The sequence below is a fragment of the Etheostoma spectabile genome, chromosome 3, assembly GCF_008692095.1.
Source record: "Etheostoma spectabile isolate EspeVRDwgs_2016 chromosome 3, UIUC_Espe_1.0, whole genome shotgun sequence".
Lineage (NCBI taxonomy): Eukaryota > Metazoa > Chordata > Actinopteri > Perciformes > Percidae > Etheostoma > Etheostoma spectabile.
The window spans coordinates 22,237,679-22,259,387 of NC_045735.1; the positions used below are offsets into that span (position 1 = coordinate 22,237,679).

Consider the following 21,709-nt stretch of genomic DNA (forward strand, 5'->3'; position numbering starts at 1 on the left):
CGTTCTGCGATGCCCTGTTACATCCTGCTACGTCCTGCTGTGCCTTGTAATACCGCACAGTGCCCTGCTGTGCCATGAACTACTACAAAGAACTACTACAAACTACTATTTTTGTGACTGTTATTGCCACTCTTCATTTTAACCCCAACCGGTCATCAGACACCACCTACCAAGAGCCTGAGTCTGTTCGAGGTTTCTTCCTAAAAGGAGTTTGTCCTCGCCACTGTCGCACTGTTGCTTGCTCTGGAGGAAACCACTAGAACTGTTGGGTCCTTGTAAATTCTGGAGTGTGGTCTATCTGTAAAGTGTCTTGAGATAACTCTTGTTATGAATTGATACTATAAATAAAATTGAATTGAATTGAATTGAATTGAATGTTAGCATTTGCCCACTCAAGTCGGTTACAACTACGAATTGGCCCAGAGTTGAGGCCCCGATAAGGATGATGAGCGTACAGATGAGCTTCCCTGAAACGGTTTCTGACAATTTGTGCAGAACTTCTTTGGTGATGCAAAACAATTGTTGCAGCAGCTGTCCAGGTGGCTGGTCTCAGACAATCTTGGAGGTGAAGATGCTGGATGTGGAGCTCCTGGGCTGGTGTGGTTACATGTGGTGATCTGGGTGTGAGGCTGATTGGATAAACTGCCAAATTCTCTGAAACACCTTTGGAGACGGCTCATGGTAGAGAAATGAACATTAAATTCAGGGGCAACAGCTCTGGTGGACATTCCTGCCGTCAGCATGCCAATTGCACCCTCCCTCAAAATTTGCGACATCTGTGGCATTGTGCTGTGTGATAAAACTGCACATTTTAGAGTGGCCTTTTATTGTGTCCAGCCTAAGGCACACTTGTGCAATAATCATGCTGTCTAATCAGCATCTTGACATGCCAAACCTGTGAGGTGGATGGATCATCTCTGCAAAGAAGAAGAGCTCACTAACAGAGATTTAGACAGATTTGTGAACAATATCTGAGAGAAATACGGCTTTTGTTTATGTAAAAAAAAGTCTTAGATCTTTGAGTTCAGCTCATGAAAAATGGGGGCAAAAACAAAAGTGTTGCGTTTATAATGTTGTTCAGTGTAAGTACACACACAGCAGCCATCCAATAGTCACTGTGCCGACCACATCCAGTTGTAATGTTGCAGTGGACTGACCGCATTGACATATTCCCTCATACTGTAGTTTGTTATGCAGTCATGTTGCATTTGAGCAATCACAATCACATTATTGTTGCTTTTGAATTTTGCTGCTTGCCTTGATCTACCCCATCATTGTCCAGATTTTATGTTATTTTATGATGTTATTCAGTCTATTTGTGGTTATTACATGCAGCGTATTGTGACTCCAGCTCAATATACAGTTTGCCCAAGCTCTTACTTGAGAGATTTTTTCTCCAATCGAGGTCAGCTTCTTCTCCTGCGGAGGCCAAGTTGAATGTTATATTTGTGTTGACAGCTTTATTTCTTTCTCCAAGGACGTGTGTGTCTCAGTCTGTGACTCGCTTTGTATATCTCCTCTGACTTGAAGAGAGGAATGTGAATGCAGACACCAGCAGATGACAGGAGGGTTTTTTTCGTACAGAATTGTATTAGCCTTTTATTTTACACTGCACTGATCACATATTTGTTCACCATACAGAATGTGTCATGTATTGGCAGTCAAGCTGAGCAGACTCCTCACTTGCTTCACACAGCACATGTTGTGCCATGGCCCTCTCTCTGTCACTGAGTATGTGCTGCAATGGCAGGGGCAGCAGATGGAGTCGATGTTAGTGTCAACGCTCTGCATGTGTGCACAGATGCAACATTTCTCAACCCACCCACGCACTCTCCTTCTCACTTTGCTCTAGGTAAATTGATGCTGACTTCCATTGGGAGGAGAATCGTGTATATGTGTTGATCTTATAAACGTCACATATGGAGAGAAAGACTCATTCTGACAGTTTAAAATCAACACATGTCACAGGAACGATGGATAGGATCATGAAAATGAACAATAATCTGCATCAGGTTTCATTATTTTACATAACTACATTATTACATCAATTACCATTAAAGAAGATCATAAACAAGACAAATGCTTTTCAGATGGGGTTTAGAAAATGTTGTTTTTGTAATGATATGGAGGATATGATGCTTTAATTTTGGTTTTGTCCTTATGTTATAATACTTGTTGATTTAAGAAGATAAACCTCTCCTATCTTAAGAACTGTTCTGCTATAGGCAACAACAAAAAAACAGCTCTGATGTGAAGCCAAATCAAAGTTTGACTTTTGTTGCTTGTCGCTTGTTTGCATTTGGGTTTGCAGGCTTTGTAAGTAATAGTTGTTGTATATCCTCTGTTATAATTTGTTTCCCCCCATCATTTGATTATTTTTGTTATCCTACAGAACACATAGCAAACAAGATCCTTAGGAAGGGATGTGATCTCCATTAATATATGTTAAGGTGCATCCAATCCCCATCTCTATTATTGATTAGCAAAGTTACAGTATTGACATAAACATATCCTTTCATAGTCGTGGAGATATTTCTTTTTTAATTAGAACAGTAAATGTAGGCTACTGTGTTTTGGGAAATTAAAATGAACACACGACATGTCCTGATAAGAATTGATCCATTGGTTTTAAAGCTTCTCCTCTGCTTCTTTCTTATTGATTTTCAAAGGAGGGGGGGTGGATGTCTCCTACTTCCTTGCTCAGTGTTGTTGAAACCCACTTTTCAAAGGACACACTCTATACAAGCCACCCGCCTTGCTTTAGTTTGCCATCATTGCTCGGTAGTGATTAACACAGAGGTGAACCCATCAACACAAGAGGTTCCCTTGGCAACCAGGTCTGTGGCATGCTGAAGTCTGGGAGAATGCGGGGAGGGAGGCAGGGGGCAGACATTCGCCCTGTTGCTCATGCTCATTTGCTGGGCAGAAGAGTCGTGACTAACCAGCAGAGCCTCCCCTCACACCCCCCCCACCCATCTACGCACGTTATTTTTCTTACTGCCATGAAAGAATGAAAAGATGCCTCCACTGTGGTTTTTTTTTTCTTATTCGTGCTTGGATGGATGGCAACAGTACGTGTGTGTGAGGCGTCTCAGGTCTTGTTCCTATTTTGCACGGCAGCAGATGTGTTTGTGTGATGTCAGAGCAGCACGGATCACAGCGACAGGGAGGCTCCACGCTGCGCTCAGACACCTCGCTGCTCTCACATGTTGCCTCAGCAAACACTTAGATCCCTTGTGTATTTACCGACGTCACAGCTGGAGCCGTGGAGGCACCTGTGGGATCAGCAGCGACTTTATTTAGACCTCCATCCCACTCCCCCTTTTCCCCTTCCTCCCTCCCGCACGCCTGGTTTAGCATCTCCACTACTGCTGACCACAAAACACTTTCCATTCTCCTCATCTTACACCGCTCAGCCCGTCCGTCACACACATCAGCACAGACTGAAATAAACATGTCTAGGGTTACAAGCCAGCTGGGGTCCTCTTGGAATTCACAGGGTTTACTTTCTCAGCTATAATCATTCATCCACTTGTTAACAGACAACACTGATAATCTGCTGAGGCTTGAACTCTCAGTTTGTGCCAATATTTCAAGATAGCTGATGCTCATCATCAGCATTCTCCCTGAGTGATTTGTTTTTAGCAGCCTGAATGGGATCACTGTGCTCCTAATGTTCTATGTGGATTGACCAATCTCCGCTGCCTCTCAGAAAGTGCCATAACTGAACATCACAGGTTATTGAGGGTCTGTATACGTTTGAGACATGTGCAAAGGATTTGTGCGGTTGAATCAATGTGACACACTCTGCAATGTCCAACCCATCACTTATCTTGCATTACAGACAGTCAGGGTTAATCAGTGTCACTATCTGCTTCATTCAGAGCAGACATTCAGAATGTAGCTGCAGGTGCTTGTTATTACGGTGATGGTGTCATTGTAAATTTTCAGCTACCATGGCAGCCATATTAAGCAGGAGCGTCTTCCCAGAATGCCTCTGACTCGCCTGACATTTCCCTCCAAACCCCAGTCTTTGTCTCTCCAGCCAGCAGCTATCCATCTCTATCTATCTCTCTATCCATTTTACATTACACTGTTCAAATTCAAGGTTCAAATTCACCACTTTTTAAGCATCTACCTTTTCTTTTTTTTACTTCTTGTTCATTCCATTCACAGACATTTTTTGTCACCAGTTCCTCATCTCTTTAAACATTCCATTTCAATCAACGTTAGCTCCTATTATCTTATGCATAGCATTTTAAGTACAGGGTGGAAATCAGTGTCAAAGACTGTCTCTGTTTTTTTCCTTCATAGGGCAGAAACAGTTACCCTTGCACCAGTTTGCGACGCCTGGTACTGCAGCTGTTTGTTTCCAGTTGATTGAATTTGCAATGTAATTAGGAATGATTCTGAGGCAGAGGCCACGGGTTTATGGGTTTATGGATGAAGAAATATCTCCCCCAGGAGCCCTTTGAAATAGAATTGACTTTGGAAGGCATGTCTAATTATGGTTTTTGTACACGTTGGGCTGCACAGAGAGCCCTGCTGTCATCTTAAAGGTCTCAGAGTTGCTGCTATAGATGGTCAAAACGTCCACAATACTCGAGCTCTGTGAGGATATCAAGCTGTTACCTCCAGGGCAGGACATAATGACATTTAAAATAACAGACTTAAAGAACAGACAGTGTATTTGTTTTTTCCACCTGTTGCCTACAGTGCCACGGCAACATTTAAACTGGTAATGTGTGCATGTGTGCGTTAAACAATTAGATTCCTACTGAAATGGAAGCATTGCCTGAGCCACTGTGGGGTGTGATCCTACATATTGCATCTCCAACTCTGAGTTTGCTCTCTGGGTTTTATAAGTCCAAGGCCAGCAACATGATCACACAAGCCTCCGCAGGCATTCAAATAAACAGTTGCATGCGAAGCTACTTTATCACGTGTTCTCACCAGTCACATGTATGTCCTAGAAGGTGTTAGGTTTAAGAAAAAGAACAGCTTTTAGCAGCAAATATAACACATCAGTGTCAATGAGGTTGGGTGTCTTAATGCTAAACAAGACACCAAGGAGTTTGTTGCACGCAGCAGCCTGTGATGCCCTTTGAGAACATGTTTCCAATAACTACAAGAAGAATAATTACTTTGCTCATTGTACACACACAAACACACACACATACAGAGACACACACACATAGGCCCAAAATCCACAAATGCACACACAGGATCCAAAGCGAGCAGCTGGGTTGATGTTAGAGTGATACTTAAATCACTTTAAAAACTAGTGATGGTTAATAGATTTTTTAAAACTTAATTCTTCTAACCATCCACATATTGATCAATTTATCATAGTTAATCTAACTGTCAGAAAACAAATGCATGGTTAAAGAAAAATCTGACTGATAAGCGGGGCTGGCTTGGCGACACCAAGATCATGTCCTCTGTAATATGTTTTGGAATTTGAGTGTCTATTGATATGATACTATGTTGTGGGGTATTTTAAGGCTGGTTTGCATGTGTATAAGGCAGTTTTAAGTAAAAAAACTAAGTAAAAAAGAGATTTGGTATTATCCACCAGAATTAGAGAAGGCTCTAAAACAACGTTTAGATGTTAAATTACCTCTGAATTTCTAAAACAGCCCGGCTGACTTTCAGAGCTCATTTTCCAATAACTTCTGAGAAAAAGCATCACAAAAATTTTGAAGAAATCAAACAGTGTCTTGTTTAGAAAGAGTCAGATTTGCAAAAAACATCAAAATTGCATTTTAGTCAGTCTTTGAGACAAGAGGTCTGTTTGTTCTGTAGTTGCATCTCACCAATAGATTTCAGCATTGTGCTCTGGAGAGGTGCCTGATCCCCCCCCCCAGAGCCACTGTATGAGGAGTTATTAATGCCAGAGAGGAAGAAGTGAAGTAGAATTGCCTGTATGGAAGGTGATTGTTGTCTCAAACGTGCATACAGGCACCTATCTTCAGTCATTTCATTGAGAAATGAAAATGTACAAAATAAAACAAAACTGGAAAGCAAATTGGAAAAATTGGAAATTTACTGAGAATGCGTTAATCTTACAACGGTAATCTGGAGCTGTAGATGTTTAGAACATGTGATGGACATTTGTTATGTAATTTGTAGTTTTCTGTTTTATTTTGACAGTCTTGGTTTCTGTTATGTTGTCTTAGTTACTTCCTGTGTTTTCTTGCCCCGTTATTGCCCGATGTTACTCACCTGTTTCCCAGCCCTTGTGTCACCTGCCTCTTGTTACCTCGTTACCCAGTGTATTTAGTGTCTGTGTTCCTTTTGTCTCCTGTCTGATCATTTCTTTTGTTCCTGTCTGTATGTTTCGTTTGTGTCTGTTTGTTTGAATCTCCCTGTGGCTTCGGTGTTCCTGTTTTTTTAATCTTCATTCTGGACTGAGTTTTTGCCTGCTTCTTTTGGACTCCTTGTGTTTTTTTTGTCTGCTGGATACTTGAACTCATTTGTTTGTATAAACTATGTGTTCTAATAAATCCTCAAGATCAGATTTCCTGCCTGATCTCTGCTTTTGGGTCCCGTACATAACAATTTTGCTCTCATTCATTTATGATAAGCCAAGCAGCAGAGAAGGAAAGCATGCCATGTGGCTGCAGAGAGTAAAGGACAGTAAAATGTTTAACCCTCATGTCACAAGTAATTTTCACCAGTGTGGTCTCTGTACTATGATGCTTTCTAAATCCTGACTGAAGGTCCTCAAGTAAACTATTGCTATGTAGAAAATCACATGACTGATTAGAGACTGCCTTCTCAAGGTTCTTGGAGAGAAAGGGAAGGTTAGATGTAGGTCTATAATTTCCTAAAACCTCAGGGTTGAGGGAGGTTTTTTCAGAAGATTTTTTATCACAGCTATTTTGAATGGACGCGGTACATGACCTGTTAATAAAGACATATTGATCAAATCTAGTAATGGAGTGTTAACCACTGGCAACGTTTCTTTAAGCAGCCTCGTTGGAATGGGGTCTAAGAGAGAGGTAGATGGCTTAGCCAAAGAGACCTTAGACATAAATTGTTGAAGGTCTATAGGATAGAAGGAGTCTAAGTATATGTGAGTTCTTGTTCTTTCTAGTGCTACTGCGTTTAAAGGTGAACCGCTAGAAATTGAGGGCAAAAGGTGGTGAATTTTGTCTCTGTTTAAATTTTATCATTAAAGAAGCTCATAAAGTTGTCACTACTCAGAGCTATGGGAATAGATGGCTCAATAGAGCTGGGACTCTCTGTCAGCGTGGCTAAAGTGCTGAAAATAAGTCTTGGGTTGTTCTTATTTTCTTCTATTAATGAGTAATAGTCTGATCTGGCATTTCTGAGGGCCTTCCTATACATTTTCAGACTGTTTTGCCAATCTAAATGAGATTCTAGTTTGATGGAATGCCATTTACTTTCAAGTTTTTGCAAGATTTGTTTAATTTGAGAGTTGATGAGTTATACCAAGGTGCTAGTTTCCTTTGCTTCATCACCTTCTTTTTGAGAGGAGCAACTAGGAGTCTAAAGTCGTTGTAGACAGGTCGTAGCACCATCTACAAATTTATCGATTTGGGAGGGATCCTCTGTTATATTAAGGAACGGAATTAAATTAAATGCTGTTGGAATATCTTCGTTAAATTTAGCTATTGCACTGTCAGAGAAGCATCTAATGTAGAATGTAGCTTTTATTTACTTTAGTATAGTCGGGTAGTGAGAATTCAAGTTATTAGAAAATAGTCTGATAATAAAGGATTCTGCGAAAATACTATCAAATCGTCAATTTCAATTCCATATGCCAGCACAAGGTCAAGGGTGTGGTTAAAACAGTGAGTGGCCTTATGCACACTCTGACTGAAACCAATTGAATCTAGTAGAGTGAAAAGAAATACTAAGGCTATCATTGTCAGTTTGCATGCTGACTAGAATCAGTAAATATTCTACATCTTCAGCTATTTTATGTGATCTCATGTGCGTTATAGGCTTATACCACTGCTTTCCCCAAGCTAAAAATCCAACATGGCCATTCCGTACATAAACAATTGTGAAAGCTGTACTAACGTACAGTTATAAACACTTTTGTCTTATTTGTGTCCCACTAAATCAGTCGTACACACAGCGCTATCTGTGGACATGTTGTTGTTGTGCTGTTTGTATGCACAAAAAACTGCAAAATGCGTTGTTATCAACTGGCATGGCTAACAATGGCTAACCTGGTTAGAGATGATTAAAAATGACTTTTAAAAAATCGAACGCATTTAACTCGGGTGTAACATAATTCCCGGTGTCACTGTTCCTAGGTAAATAGAACGCAATATTATACAGACTAGTTAGTGCTAGAAGAGCCTAGACTCTCCTCCTCCTCCTCCTCCTCCTCCTCCTCCACCTCTTCTGTGTGGCACTGATCACCCCTCATACAGAGGATGCCCTGTGCTGTACTGATGGCTCGTATTTCTGTTGACTTTCACATTATGCTGTTGTGTGTCGCGGTTTGTCACCCGCCACCCGGCCTCTCACCATCCCGCTGGACGTGTGTAAGAGCGGACTGACTGAAGGTAACTGACCGGAGTGGAAGAGCTGTCCTCTGGATTGAGGCAAGCGGTTAAAGCGCTTTAAAAAACCTCCATCTCTGCCCGAATCGACTGGTAAGTTGAGTTTTGATGGAGGCAGTTTCTGCGTCATTTACCCCTAAAATTTGTATTTATATCCATTTGTGTATTTTAACATGTGTTTTATGGGCATTTATCTTCAGGTTTTATTGTGATCAGTTTTCTGATGTAAGATGGGGGAAATTGAAGAAACGAGCGCACCTGCCTCACTTCTGTTTAAAGAAGACATATCGATTAATTTCGTCACGATGTTCAAACTAGGACACTAATATGACACGGGCTGTTTTTTATACTTTATTCTTAGAACGATCTTTTTCCGACACTTGAACTTATTAACGTACGAGGACGAGCAGCGTGTGCTCAGAGGAGCAGTCCTCGTCCACAGCTCGAATTCTAAATTGTTGAACTCGTGGAGTCATTCACTTTAAGCTCCATATTTTCATTGAGTGTCACACTTTCTTTCCATGAGGCATTAACATTCTTAATGTTTCTTAAACAACAGCATTTATTTTCCTGAGGACGATATAGCCTATAAATATAGCCCTATTTAAATGTATGACACAATTGGATACATGGTACTCCCTTAGAATAAACACTAATTGATATATTATGGCTGCAACCAGTAGGTGATTGGCTAGTTTAGAGAATATTATAGATATGACAAAATTGATGTAATTACAAATCCGTCTGCTGATTCAGCACCCCGGACAGCGCCATGGATCTATCAGCACACAGGATACTGATACCACTGATCAGTGAAATATCAGTGGCCACTGACTGAGGCCACTCATATTTCAGAGCCATGTTCGGGCCGTAGGTTCTAACTTGCACATACCTCAGTCAGGTAAAGGCTCAATGAGTCAGGCAGACTAGACTAACATTCAACTTAAAAAAAAAAACTCTGCCCCTGCACCCTCAAATCGCCTGCTGGCTGCAACTAATAAGTATTTTCATTATCACATAATCTCCTGGTTATTTTCTTGATTAAGAAAATTAGTAATTAGGTCATTCGATCATCTCAGGGCCCAAGGTGTCATCTTCAATTTGCTTCTTTTAGCCAAAAAAACGTTAGAAAGATATTTATTTATTTTTATATCAGAGAAGTCAAAGAAAAGCCCATTTTAGAAGCTAGAGCCTGTACATTCATTGGCCTTTCTGCTTATGATTAAAACTCAAAATCCGTTTTTCAAATTAAAATAGTTGATTATTTTTTCAAATTGAACTGACTAAAGAATCGGTCTTAGCTCTATTTGATATTCACTGCTTGTTAGCACCAATTATAGGTAATAAGGCGGTCTCATTAGATTTTACTCAGCATGTTAAAAGAAGAAAAGAGGCACTCCCTTTATCCGTCTCATCTGTCCACTGCATTAATACTATTTCCTACACACTCTGCTTTTTAAGCAGAAGTGAAATCTATGACTAAATACAATAGACATCTGTGAAATATGCCTGAAAAAACTGAAGGCAAAGAGGAATCTTTTGTATGTGCATTGTATGCCACAGTGTTTTTTTTTGTTTGGCAGTACATTTACACACTCACCATCTCTTACTTCATGACACAATGGCATTGTGTGGCAGGCTCTCATTTTGTCTGAGGTCTAACATGGTGGGTAGAGTGAGATGTATCCAGTTGCTGCTGTTAACAATATTCAAAATACAGACATTGCAACATATATTATACGTCTTCTGGAATACATATTGCGAGATGACAGCATAGCCTACATGAATGTAAAATGTAGAATGTACAATAATATTGTACATTTTAAAGGGAAATGCATCAATCTGGTGCACTTTGAGACCAAAATTAACAGGCTACAGCTATTAAGAACTTTGTGCTCTACAAAATAATTTAATCAAAAACACCTTGATTGTTAGGATAGGCTGTTATTATCTTGTACACGTGCAATTATCCATCATGGACATATCTGTAGAAGTGAAAGGTGTAAATAGTGTACATAACTATTTTATTTGGAGTAATGTAAAAGGAGTTTTGGTTCATTATCAATCTCTGGACCTAGTCTGTAGGAAATGAATGGAAATGAACAGTGGATTAGACATGGAACATGAGAACTGTGTATGTTTTCCTTTTGTATGAAGGAGCAAAAAAGTTGTAGCATGACCTGTTTGAGTTAATTTGCCTGACTTGACATCCTTCCGTGACTATTGTGCATGCTGAAACGATATACCATGTTAAATTGTAAACCCTTTGCAGACGGCTTTGTTATGCAGCACTATAGTGTGTTAGTTGTTGTAAAGCTGCATCAGTTGTGTTTGCATGAATTTAAGAAGCTGTGTCATTGCCGCTCATTTTCTCCTGATAATTATCCAGACTGTTGGCAGCAGAGTCACTTTCAGAGATCACTCAGACTGAATAAATGGATTGCCTTTGAATGAGAGACACTAATGAGAGCTACGTGTTGGCGTGTGCACCTTCCCCAGCTGTTTTTATCCATCTATTTCTGTGGTGTGTGACATGTGAGGAAGTGTCAGTCAGGAATTCAATTTTTCAACAACAATTCTTGTTGATATTTTTACCAAAAAGAGTTGTGAAAGTGAGCTTTGCTGTTTGGTTTTCCCGCTGAAGAATTCCTGCAGGAGGGTCACATTTCCAATTTGTTAATGGAGTTGTGGGAAAATGTTTTGAGAATTAATTCTCACAGTGAGTGATTGAGTGACAGTGAGCTGCAGTATCCCTACTACCTACAACATTAGAGTAGATATTTAATTCTGCATAATTCTCACTCCTGGGCTCTCTGCAGCCTTGCTCCTGCCCTGCCCGGGGTATAAATAACCATGTGGATGGAGCAAATCTCAGCAAAGCCCACTGCTGTGGTACATCAGCACTTTGAAGAGGACGGGGATTATTTGGTTCTCTTATCTTCCTCATCTCTCTGTTGACTGTTTTTTACTGTGGTCAGTGGGTTGCCACAGCAACAGAGTTTGTACTTACGTCAGCTAATGTTATCTCCATGTGTTGTTGCATCAACTGTGCACCATGTTGAACCAGTTAGTGTCTTGTAAGCAGGACATCTGTTCAAAGTTCACCTTTTCAGTTTTAGCCAGATGTCAAAGTTATCGTAGACCAGAACCATGTTCTGAATCACTGCCCCCCCCCCCCCCCCCCCCCACACACACACACACACACACACACACATACACATCAGTCTGGTGTTGTCAATAATTTCTGATAACCAAGCTTAAAAGATTGTATCAGTTGGATAAGGAAAAAACACTCAGCTGTATAAGTTGATTTACAGATATATCAACTTCTGAATTGACGGATTTTTTTAAATTCAACACACACACACACACACACACATATATATATAAATGTGTGTGTGTGTGTATGTAAAGTCAATTTTATTTAATTTTGATATAAATTCCAAGGGGCTTTATTTGCATGAAAGTTTGACCAAATATTTGGAAAGTACACAACAAACTGTATTATGAATGTTAAAACAAGATTAAGATTGATTCATATTTGTTTATTTATTTATTTATTTGTGTATATAGTCCATAATCACAAATTTACCTCAGAGGGTTCTACAAAATGTTCAGCATACAACACTTTGGATTCGGAAGAGCTCCCACCAAATAACCTTTAACGGGGGAAAGAAAATGGAAGAAACGTTAAGAGGAGGGATCCTTCTCCCAGGATGGAAAACAATAAGCTGAAAGACACTAAATGCTCTGTAAAGCTGAGGAAAAGTAGATCTCTGTGTTCATCACTAAAAGTCACACGTTTCACATCACACACAGATAAGAAAGTTATAGTATGGTACGTTGAAAAAGTGATAGTATAGTATGTAGAAAAAAGTGAGAAACAATTCAGTATAGTACATCAAAAAAGTCATAGTATAGTATGTCATTACAAGTGAGTCATAGTCAAAAAGTAATACTCTGGTATGTTAAAGAAGATCTGGAAGAACATTTAAACTCAGCCCAGATATGCCCTGCCCAGACTGGATATTGAACTGGGAGTCAGAGCAGGTTGCACATGTAGGAACAAATGGGATTCGTACTACACAGGAGACCAACAGAGTTCTGTGTCAAAAAATGTGTCATAGTATAGTATGTTGAAAAAAGAGATGAAAAAGTCATAGTATAGTATGTTGAAAAAAGTTTTCGAAAGGTCATAGTATAGTGACTTTTAATATTATGTTGAAAGAAGTCATAGTATAGTATGTTGAAATAAGTGATTAAAAAGACCCAGCATAGTATGTTAATAAATTAATAGTAAAGTATGTTGAGAAAGTCATAGTATAGTATGTTGACAAAAGTCATAGCATAGTATGTTGTATAGTATGAGGTCATATTATAGTATATTGAAAAAAGTGATAAACCAGTCATAGTATAATAGTATGTTAAAGAAATTATGTAAGAGCATGTAAATTCCACACACAAATGCCCTGCCCAGACTGGGTATTGAACTAGCAGTCAGAGCAGAGTGTACTTGTAGGAACTAATGGGATGTGTACTAACCACACAGCTACCAGGCAATCCACAAAATCAAAAAAAGTCATAGTTTATTACGTTGAATAAAGTGACAAAAAGTCATAGTATAGTATGTTGAAAAAGGTCATAGTATATTATGTCAAAAAAGTGATAAAAAGTTTTAGTGTAGTGACTTTCAATAGTATGTCAAAAGATTCATAGTATAGTGTGTCCAAAAAAGTCATAGTATAGTATGTAGAAAGAAAGTGAATAAAAAATTTGTAGTATAGTATGTAGAAAGAAAGTGAATAAAAAAGTCATAGTATGTCATTACAAGTGATAAAAAGTCGTACTATGGTATGTTAAAGAAGGTCTGGAAGAACATTTAAACTTAACCCAAAAATGCCCAGCCTGGACTGGATATTGAACTGGGAGTTAGAGCAGTGCTGACTTGTTGGAACTATTGGGATATGTACTAACCACACAGCCACCAGGTCACCAAACTGAGTTCTGTGTCAAAAAAACTCATAGTATAGTATGTTGAAAAAAGTGATGAAAAGTCATAATATAGTATGTTGAAAAATGTTGGTCCTAGTGATGAAAAAGTCATAGTATAGTATGTTAAAGAAATTCTTTAAGAGCGTGTAAACTCCACACATAAATGCCCTGCCCAGACTGGGTATTGAACAATGGAGTCAGAGGAGCATCCACTTGTTGGAACTAATGATATGTGTACTATGTACTTGTATGTCTAAATAAAGTCTTGGTATATTATGTCAACAAAAGTGATAAAAAAGTCCTACTATATAGTACGTTGAGGAGAAAGTCACAGTATAGCGTGTCGAAAAAAGTGATAAAAAGTCACAGTATAGTTACAATAAAGTCATGTATAAATTGCGAAGTTGGTCAGTGTATTTGAAGACATCAACATTTTTCACTATTTTCTAGTACAACACATTGGCACACTGAAAAAAGAAAACAGTAAAATAATATTAATAATAATAAACAATGATGTCTTCATTCAATTCAATTCAATTTTATTTATAGTATCAATTCATGACAAGAGTTATCTCGAGACACTTTACAGATAGAGTAGGTCTAGACCACACTCCAGAATTTACAAGGACCCGACAGTTCTAGTAGTTTCCTCCAGAGCAAGCAACAGTGCAACAGCGGAGAGGAAAAACTCCTTTTAGGAAGAAACCTCAGACAGACCCAGGCTCTTGATAGGCGGTGCCTGACGGGTCGGTTGGGGTTGACTGTAATAGTCAATTTATTACAATTGTTATAAAATATATGTATTTAATTACAGTCACAATAAAAAATAATGGAACAGTGACAAAAAAAATAGTAGTTTGTAGTAGTTCATTGCAAAGCAGGGCACTGTGTGGCATCACAAGGCACAGCAGGATGTAGCAGGACGTAGCAGGATACCGCAGAGCGTAGGAAGATGCAACAGGGCATCGTAGGACGTGTAGCAGGACCATGGTGATAGCTGAAACCGTGATTTTGGAGCCTCCCTGATCCAAGGAAACATGCTGGGGGAAATAGAACATAAGTCCTCCAGGGAATGACTCCCCAGAGCTAGGTTAGGAACAAGCATTTCTGGGACATGGATGCTGACAATTGGAAAGATAAAGGAGAGAGGAGTTCAGTGTGTCAAAGGAAGTCCCCCGACAGTCTAAAGCTATTACAGCATAACTAAGAGAGACAGGGTAAAGAGAAGAGGCTGGTCGGGCTTTACTGCCCTGCCTCTTTCTAGTTGTATATATTAATGATTATATGGTAAATTAATCTGACGACTATGAAGAGAGAAGAGAAGGGGTGCCATGTCTGGGGCTAAACACTCTCCCCTGCCGGTCTAGGCGGATGCTGCAACTCCTCACTCCCTAACTATAACCTTTATCAAAGAGTAGAGTTTTAAGTTTACTCTTAAATGTGGTGAAGGTGTCTGCCCCCCGAACCCAGACCGGAAGATGATTCCACAGGAGAGGAGCCTGATAGCTGAAGGCTCTGGCTCCCATTCTACTTTTAGAGACTCTATGAACTACAAGTAACTTTGAATTCTGGGAGCGCAGTGCTCTAGTGGGACAATAAGGCACTAAGAAATCTTCAAGATAAGATGGTGCTTGACCATTTAGAGCTTTGTAGGTCAGGACAAGGATTTTAAATTCAATCCTGGATTTTACACGAAGCCAATGCAGAAAAGCTAATACAGGAGAAATATGATCTCTTTTCCGCAGCATTCTGCAGCATTCTGGATCAGCTAGAGAATCCTAAGGGATTTATTTGAGCATCCTGATAATAAAGAATTACAGTAGTCCAGCCTGGAAGTAATGAATGCATGGACTAGTTTTCCAGCATTGTTTTGAGACAGGATGTTCCTAATTTTATTAATGTTACAAAGATGAAAAAAGGCTTTTCTTGAGGTTTGTTTTAGATGCGCGTTAAAGGATATATCCTAAACAAAAATAACTCCTAGATTTCTGACTGTAGTGCTGGAGGCCAGGGCAATACCATCCAGGGTAGCTATATCTTTAGATGATGAAGTTTGGAGGTGTTTAGGGCCCAGCACAATAACTTCAGTTTTATCTGAGTTTAACTGTAGGTCATTGTAGATCATCTAGAATGTTTTTTATTATTTATGCATGCTTGAAGTTTAGCTAACTGACTGGTTTCATCTGGCTTGATTGATAGACATAATTGGGTGTTATCTGCATAACAATGAAAGTTAACTGAGTGTTTCTTAATAATATTGCCTAGACGAAGGCAAGGCAAGGCAGCTTTCTTTGTATAGCACATTTTAGCAACAAGGCAATTCAAAGTGCTTTACTCAAAAACAGTTAAAAGACAGTTAAAGAATAAAAAAAGATAAAACAAAAGAATAAAAGTTACAGTGCAGTATAAGAAATTAAACATTAAAGACATGAACAACCATTTAAAGAAAGGCAACATCAAAAAGAAAGGTCTTCAGCCTTGATTTAAAAGAACTGAGAGTAGCAGCGGATCTGCAGTTTTTTGGGAAATTTGTTCCAGATATGTGAAGCATATGCTGTATAAAGAGAATAGAATTGGTCCAAGCACTGCGCCTTGTGGAATGCCATGGCTAACTTCAGCGTGCTTGGAGGATTCATTGTTACCATTAACAAATTGAGATTGATCGGATAAATATTACTCAAACCACCTTAGTGTGATTCCTGTAATGCCGACTAAATGTCCCAGCCTTTTTAACAATATGGTATGGTCAATGGTGTTAAATGATGCTCTAAGATCTTTATAGTTATATATACAGTGGCTTGAGAACATTTACACAACTTGACTAAAAAGAGGAATAAAAAAACATCTTTTGGAAATTGATCTTAAAGCCTTAATTCAAAGAATTTATGAAAATCCAACCTCCTAAGGACACCAATTTTCTTTGTGAATGAATAGTGTAGAAATATTCACAAGTGCCTAGAGATTGGCATGGTTTCATTTAAGTTAGCCTAGTAGCTGGTGGATTTGCATTGAGCGATGATCTTATGGAAAGTTCCCCATGTCAATGTCTAGGTATGGTGAAGGGTATGTGATGATGGGGGGGTTATTTTAATTCCAAAGGCCATTGGAACTTATCCATCCAGTATCCAGTATCCAGTATCCTGGATCCATGAAATGACCGGCCTTTAAAAATAAAAATGTGCCTGCCTCTATTGGAATTTAACATAGGGGTGTGTATACTTAAGGAAGAACATTTATTTATTTACAATACATTACTCATTCACAAAGAAAATTGGTGTCCTTGGTTGTATTTTCCTTTTTTTTTAAATGAAGGTATTAAGATCAATTTCCAAAAGATGTTTTTTTATTCCACTTTTTAATCAACTTCAGCCTGGGTGTGTAAACTTTCTCAAGCCACTGTATATATATATATATATATATATATATATATATACATGTATATATACATATATATATATGTATACACAGTGGCTCTGACCAACAATCATTGTAACGAGAATGTAGAGGATGTTATGTATTTATTCTTGAAAAGGGATTGATTATCAAAGTAGTAGAACTGATGCAAGAGGTGTGTATTATATGGTGCTTCTTGCCAAAAACCCCATGCTTCTCAGTTCTGTTCTGATGCGTTGCCAACCACCCCCTGATTGTATGACGGTAGCACTCATTTCCCAGAGTCTGCATCGCTGCATTTGTTGTCTCATCACCAGTGGCGACGGTGTGTAGGAAGGTGGATCATGGCAACCATTTCAGAGGCAAAGTGCTGGTTGACTGGGAACCAGGAGCAAGCCTGAGAAACCTTGTCTGAACGGGAAGGGAGTAGGGTGTTGTTTTTGTGACTTTGAAGCTTTTTTGTTTTTTTGGGAAGAATAGCAGACCATGCTAAGGTGGTAAAGATGTGGTCGATGGAGGAGAGGGTGTAGAGGAAGGTGACAAGGAAGCAAGGGAGCTCCAAACCTGGAGAGGAAGATTAACATCCTTTCCTTTTATTCTTGCAATCTTTAGGCAGTACTAAAAATTGAGGTATGTAGAAAATGTACTTTTGGAAAGAAAAAGCCTTATGCAATGTTACATTTAAAGCATTTTTTTCTTGTTAAATCAAAGTATTATCTACAGTAGGCTACGTGCGACCATTTGTACTACAATGCGATCTGAAAATGTTTTTCTAGAGACAACACAGGAAGGCAAAATTATCTGGTAATTCATTAGACTAAACTAGGAAAGTCTGGAAAAATACATAGTGTTGTGTAGCAGAAATACTGTATTTATTTCTTTGTTCTTATCCTGTTGAATGATACAGTAGGTCCTGATTTTCGAAGTTGGGAACTACTGATTTCCATCAACAAATTTGTTGATTGTGGATTAAAAAGCTGCCGCCATGGTCATACATATATTTAAAGGACCCATGGCGTGAAATTTTCACTTTATGAGGTTTTTTAACAGTAATATGAGTTCCCTCAGCCTGTATATGGTCCCCCAGTGGCTAGAAATGGTGATAGGTGTAAACAAGTCCTGGGTATCCTGCTGTGGCTCTGAGAAAATGAAAGCTCAGATGGGTCGATCTGGGATCTTGCACCTTATGAGGTCATAAGGGGCAAGGTTACCTCCCCTTTGTCTGGTTTGCCTGCTCAGATAATTTGGTCCACCCATGAGAGAGAGACATCATGGCTTTCAAACGACCAAAGTGGCAGTTGGTCATGGTCACACCCTCAGCCTCCACCTTGCCCCCCCCCCCCCCCCTCTCCTCCTCAAATGCTACAGACTCAGAAATGGCACATACTAAGGAAAGCTCATTGTGGGACTGGCTCTAGTGGCTGTCATTCTGCACCCAGGTGGAATTTTGTGAAATAGGCTTCAGATATGGTATTAGGGGACCACTAAGGTCTATATAAAAGCATCCAAAGAGCACCATGTCCTTTAAATCCACGTCATTCCATTTGTGTTATATGACAATTTATTAAATAAAAGAATCCTGTTTGCTCTCTGCAGTACCTTTGCAGGTGACAGCATGTGGTATTTTTTTCTGCAGGTTGAATTCCAGTTAAGAGCAGTTGACCTGTTTGTCTTGTTAACCAGACTGGAGCAGAAAATGAAAGAAAAAGACCTGCCAGCCAGACTGGTGCACAAGGTGTGGATGACAAGTGCAACAGTGTGTGAAGTAGCACCCAGAGCTGTGGGCTCTCTGCTGATAAACACAGGAGGCTGTTTCCATCATGTACAGTCCAGCTAGAAATGTCACATTACGGTTTGCATATTATTTGTTTCTTCCTTATCTGTGTCATCGTATGATCATCTTTTTTGGAAAAAAGAAAATGGAATTGGATTAGTCAACCTTAGAAAACGTGGTGCTTAAATGAAGTTTTTTTATCAGCCCACTTTAGTGTGATCAGACTGTATATGATTACTTTCCACCCATCAACAGCAGCGAGAGCCAGAGAGACGAGAGATGTAATCTGTAAGCGAGGGCTGTGAATGGATGGACATGAGATGAGGTGTGTGCACGCCTCCAGGGAGACTCACACGGCAGAGGGAGGCATGTCTCAGTGTGCCTCCCGGAGGCAATTTGACCTGAATGTAGAGAAACATACAGATAGATAGATAGATAGATAGATAGATAGATAGATAGATAGATAGATAGATAGATAGATAGATAGATAGATAGATAGATAGATAGATAGATAGATAGATAGATAGATGTGTTTCTCCGGCCAAGATAGATTCCTGTTTTATCCGTCTGGGAAGTCAAGAAAACCCTTTTAATGTAATTGTAAAGTGAAGAATGTGGCTTGTGTTTTTAAATTAATCAGCTTTTATATCTGATCTTTAACAGGTTTATCTCTCTGGGATTTTCATTAAGTGTAAAGAATAACATTTCCTGGAAGGTCTTTAACACTTATGTTTTGTAATCTTCGCAAACAGCAGTGTTGTTACTCGTCCTTGAGAAGTGTTTGTACGTCTGACAGCCTGAGGGCTCAGCCTACAGTAGAGTAGAAAAATGTTTAATTTAGATTAAAGTGAAATCTGTTTGTGTGTTACAGGAGCTGTCTGTCTACCTGCACTACTATGACTCTGAGCTCCTGAAGATTTTGATTATTTTTTTAAAGACATTCCCCATTCTTCTTAAAACCACTTGATTCCTTAATGGGTTCTCGAAGCCAAGGTTTCTTCCACCACCACCACCACCACCACCGTAGCTCCATGGTGCCCACCATGGTGCCGAGGCTGCTGCCTGAGCACGGCAGCCTGCTGGGGGGCATCGCACAAATCACCCCCAACCTCTTCCTCAGCAGAGGAAATGTGGCATCCAACCGCAGCCTGCTGCTGTCCAAAGGCATCACCTGTGTGGTCAACGCCACCATCGAGCTCCCCAACTTCAACTGGCCTCACATGGAGTATGTAAAGGTCCCTCTGGCAGATATGCCCCACTCCCCCATCTCCTTGTACTTCGACAGCGTGGCTGACAAGATCCACAGCGTGGGACGGAAGCGAGGGGCGGTGCTGGTGCACTGTGCGGCTGGGGTGAGCCGCTCGGCCTCTCTTTGTCTAGCGTACCTCATGAAGTATCACCGCGTATCTCTGGCCGAGGCCCACGCCTGGGTCAAAGCCCGCCGCCCCATCATCAGGCCCAACGGCGGCTTCTGGCGCCAGCTCATTGAATACGAGAGGAAGCTGTTTGGTAGAAACTCTGTTAAGATGGTGCAGACACCCTTTGGGGTCATACCTGATGTTTATGAGAGGGACCGCAGGAGCCTGGCTCCATACTGGGGCCTGTGAGATCTACTGTGAGGAGATGGGGGAGGAAGTGAGGCCCTTTTGCCCTCCTGGACTGCAGCTTCATGCATGTTCAGGACAGGCGGAGTGAGAGGCGTGTAAGTGTACATCTGTGTGAGGCTTATTTAATGAACACTGGTGCATTTGGACAGAGGGAGTCTTGACCAAACACTGGTTCTCGGTGCTGTTAGTCCAACCAGCTGCCTCCATTTTGTCTTTTAGTGGGAGCAAAGTGACTCCAAGCCAAGAATCCTTCAGACCAAAGGATCCACGGGGACCACAATGATGTCAGACACCAAAACAAGATCAGGGCGTGGAAGTCTGTGCCGTCTATCTCCTGGTCTGTCTTTCCAGTTTCAGTGGAGGACGAGCTCTCGGTGAAGGTGTTAGCTATGCTCGAGTCTCTGCAGCTCTGACAGTGATGCAGCTGAAGTCCTTTTCCTGACGTGATGATGTCATGTGGTGGTATTGTGCCAGTTTTGCAATAATCTTTAGTGTCAAGGGCAGCAGCATGCTCTCAATTATGGTAGCATTTAATATAGGTGTACAGAAAAAAAATATGTAGACAAATTATTTTATTGGAATGTACTGACAGTGAGGAAAAATGGCATACTTTAACTGAACATATAAATATGTTGTTATAGCTACCTTTTTTAAGGTGAAACATTTTAGAAGATGTGAGCTAAAAGTCAAGGTTTAGGGAAAGCTCCTGTGTACCACAGGGTGACCACACTATATTATTTTAGTGCTATTTGACGCTGTATTAAAAAATATATATGCCGCCTCAAGGGAACTGGTAGCTCTATGATAGATTCTTTGAAGAATATTTTCTATCCCGCTGTTTTTGCCTTGTTGTCATAGGTTGCAAAAAGATCAGAGCAAGACGGAAAACACATTATATTTCTGTGTGTAAACTCGCCCAAAACAGCGATGTCACAGGCTGAAGATCCTACTTCTGCTTTCGTCTGCTGCTGGTTGAACTTCTTTTTAACTTTGCTGCACATCCTGTCCCACGCCCCACAAGTAATTGTAGGGGTGGGACAAAAGAATGAATACTGCAGTGAATCACAATACAGACCACCATCACCAATGATGTCACATGAAAGTAACAATGCAGTGAATGTTTGTTAAAACGCTTTCTTCCCATTTTAGAGTTAAGTTTTCCTCTCTAGGTCTAACAAACATGTTGAAAGTGTTTCATTAAAAGATATAAAGAGAAAATGTAGCAAATTCTCACATTTTAGAAGCTGGCACCAGAGATAAATGATCTTATCGACTAATCTCAACTCATTTTTCAGCACTATATGTATCAGATGACTCCTATAATATATCATGTGTTGCACAATCAGCCATACTGTGATACCACTGTTACTGCAGAATGTATCGTATAAGGTTTGTATTGT

General features: G+C 40.0%; 1 protein-coding gene across 2 annotated transcripts; it reads left to right on the forward strand.

Annotated features, from left to right (window-relative positions):
• Positions 1–8,383: 8,383 nt before the first annotated feature.
• dusp14 (dual specificity phosphatase 14) lies at positions 8,384–21,065 on the forward strand. 2 transcript variants are annotated; one of them, XM_032505868.1, is made up of 3 exons: positions 8,387–8,636; positions 17,211–17,558; positions 19,574–21,065. In XM_032505868.1, the coding sequence occupies exon 3, from the start codon at positions 19,677–19,679 to the stop codon at positions 20,307–20,309; it is 633 nt and encodes a 210-aa protein (XP_032361759.1). In that variant the 5' UTR covers positions 8,387–8,636; positions 17,211–17,558; positions 19,574–19,676; the 3' UTR covers positions 20,310–21,065. The 2 variants fall into 2 exon arrangements, with proteins under 2 accessions (XP_032361751.1, XP_032361759.1); XM_032505860.1 differs by lacking the exon at positions 17,211–17,558 and having other exon boundaries at positions 8,384–8,636.
• Positions 21,066–21,709: the final 644 nt, after the last annotated feature.

Excerpts from the sequence above, each read along its gene's own strand:
- dusp14 (XM_032505860.1), top strand. The coding sequence starts at position 19,677 with ATGGGTTCTCGAAGCCAAGGTTTCTTCCACCACCACCACCACCACCAC.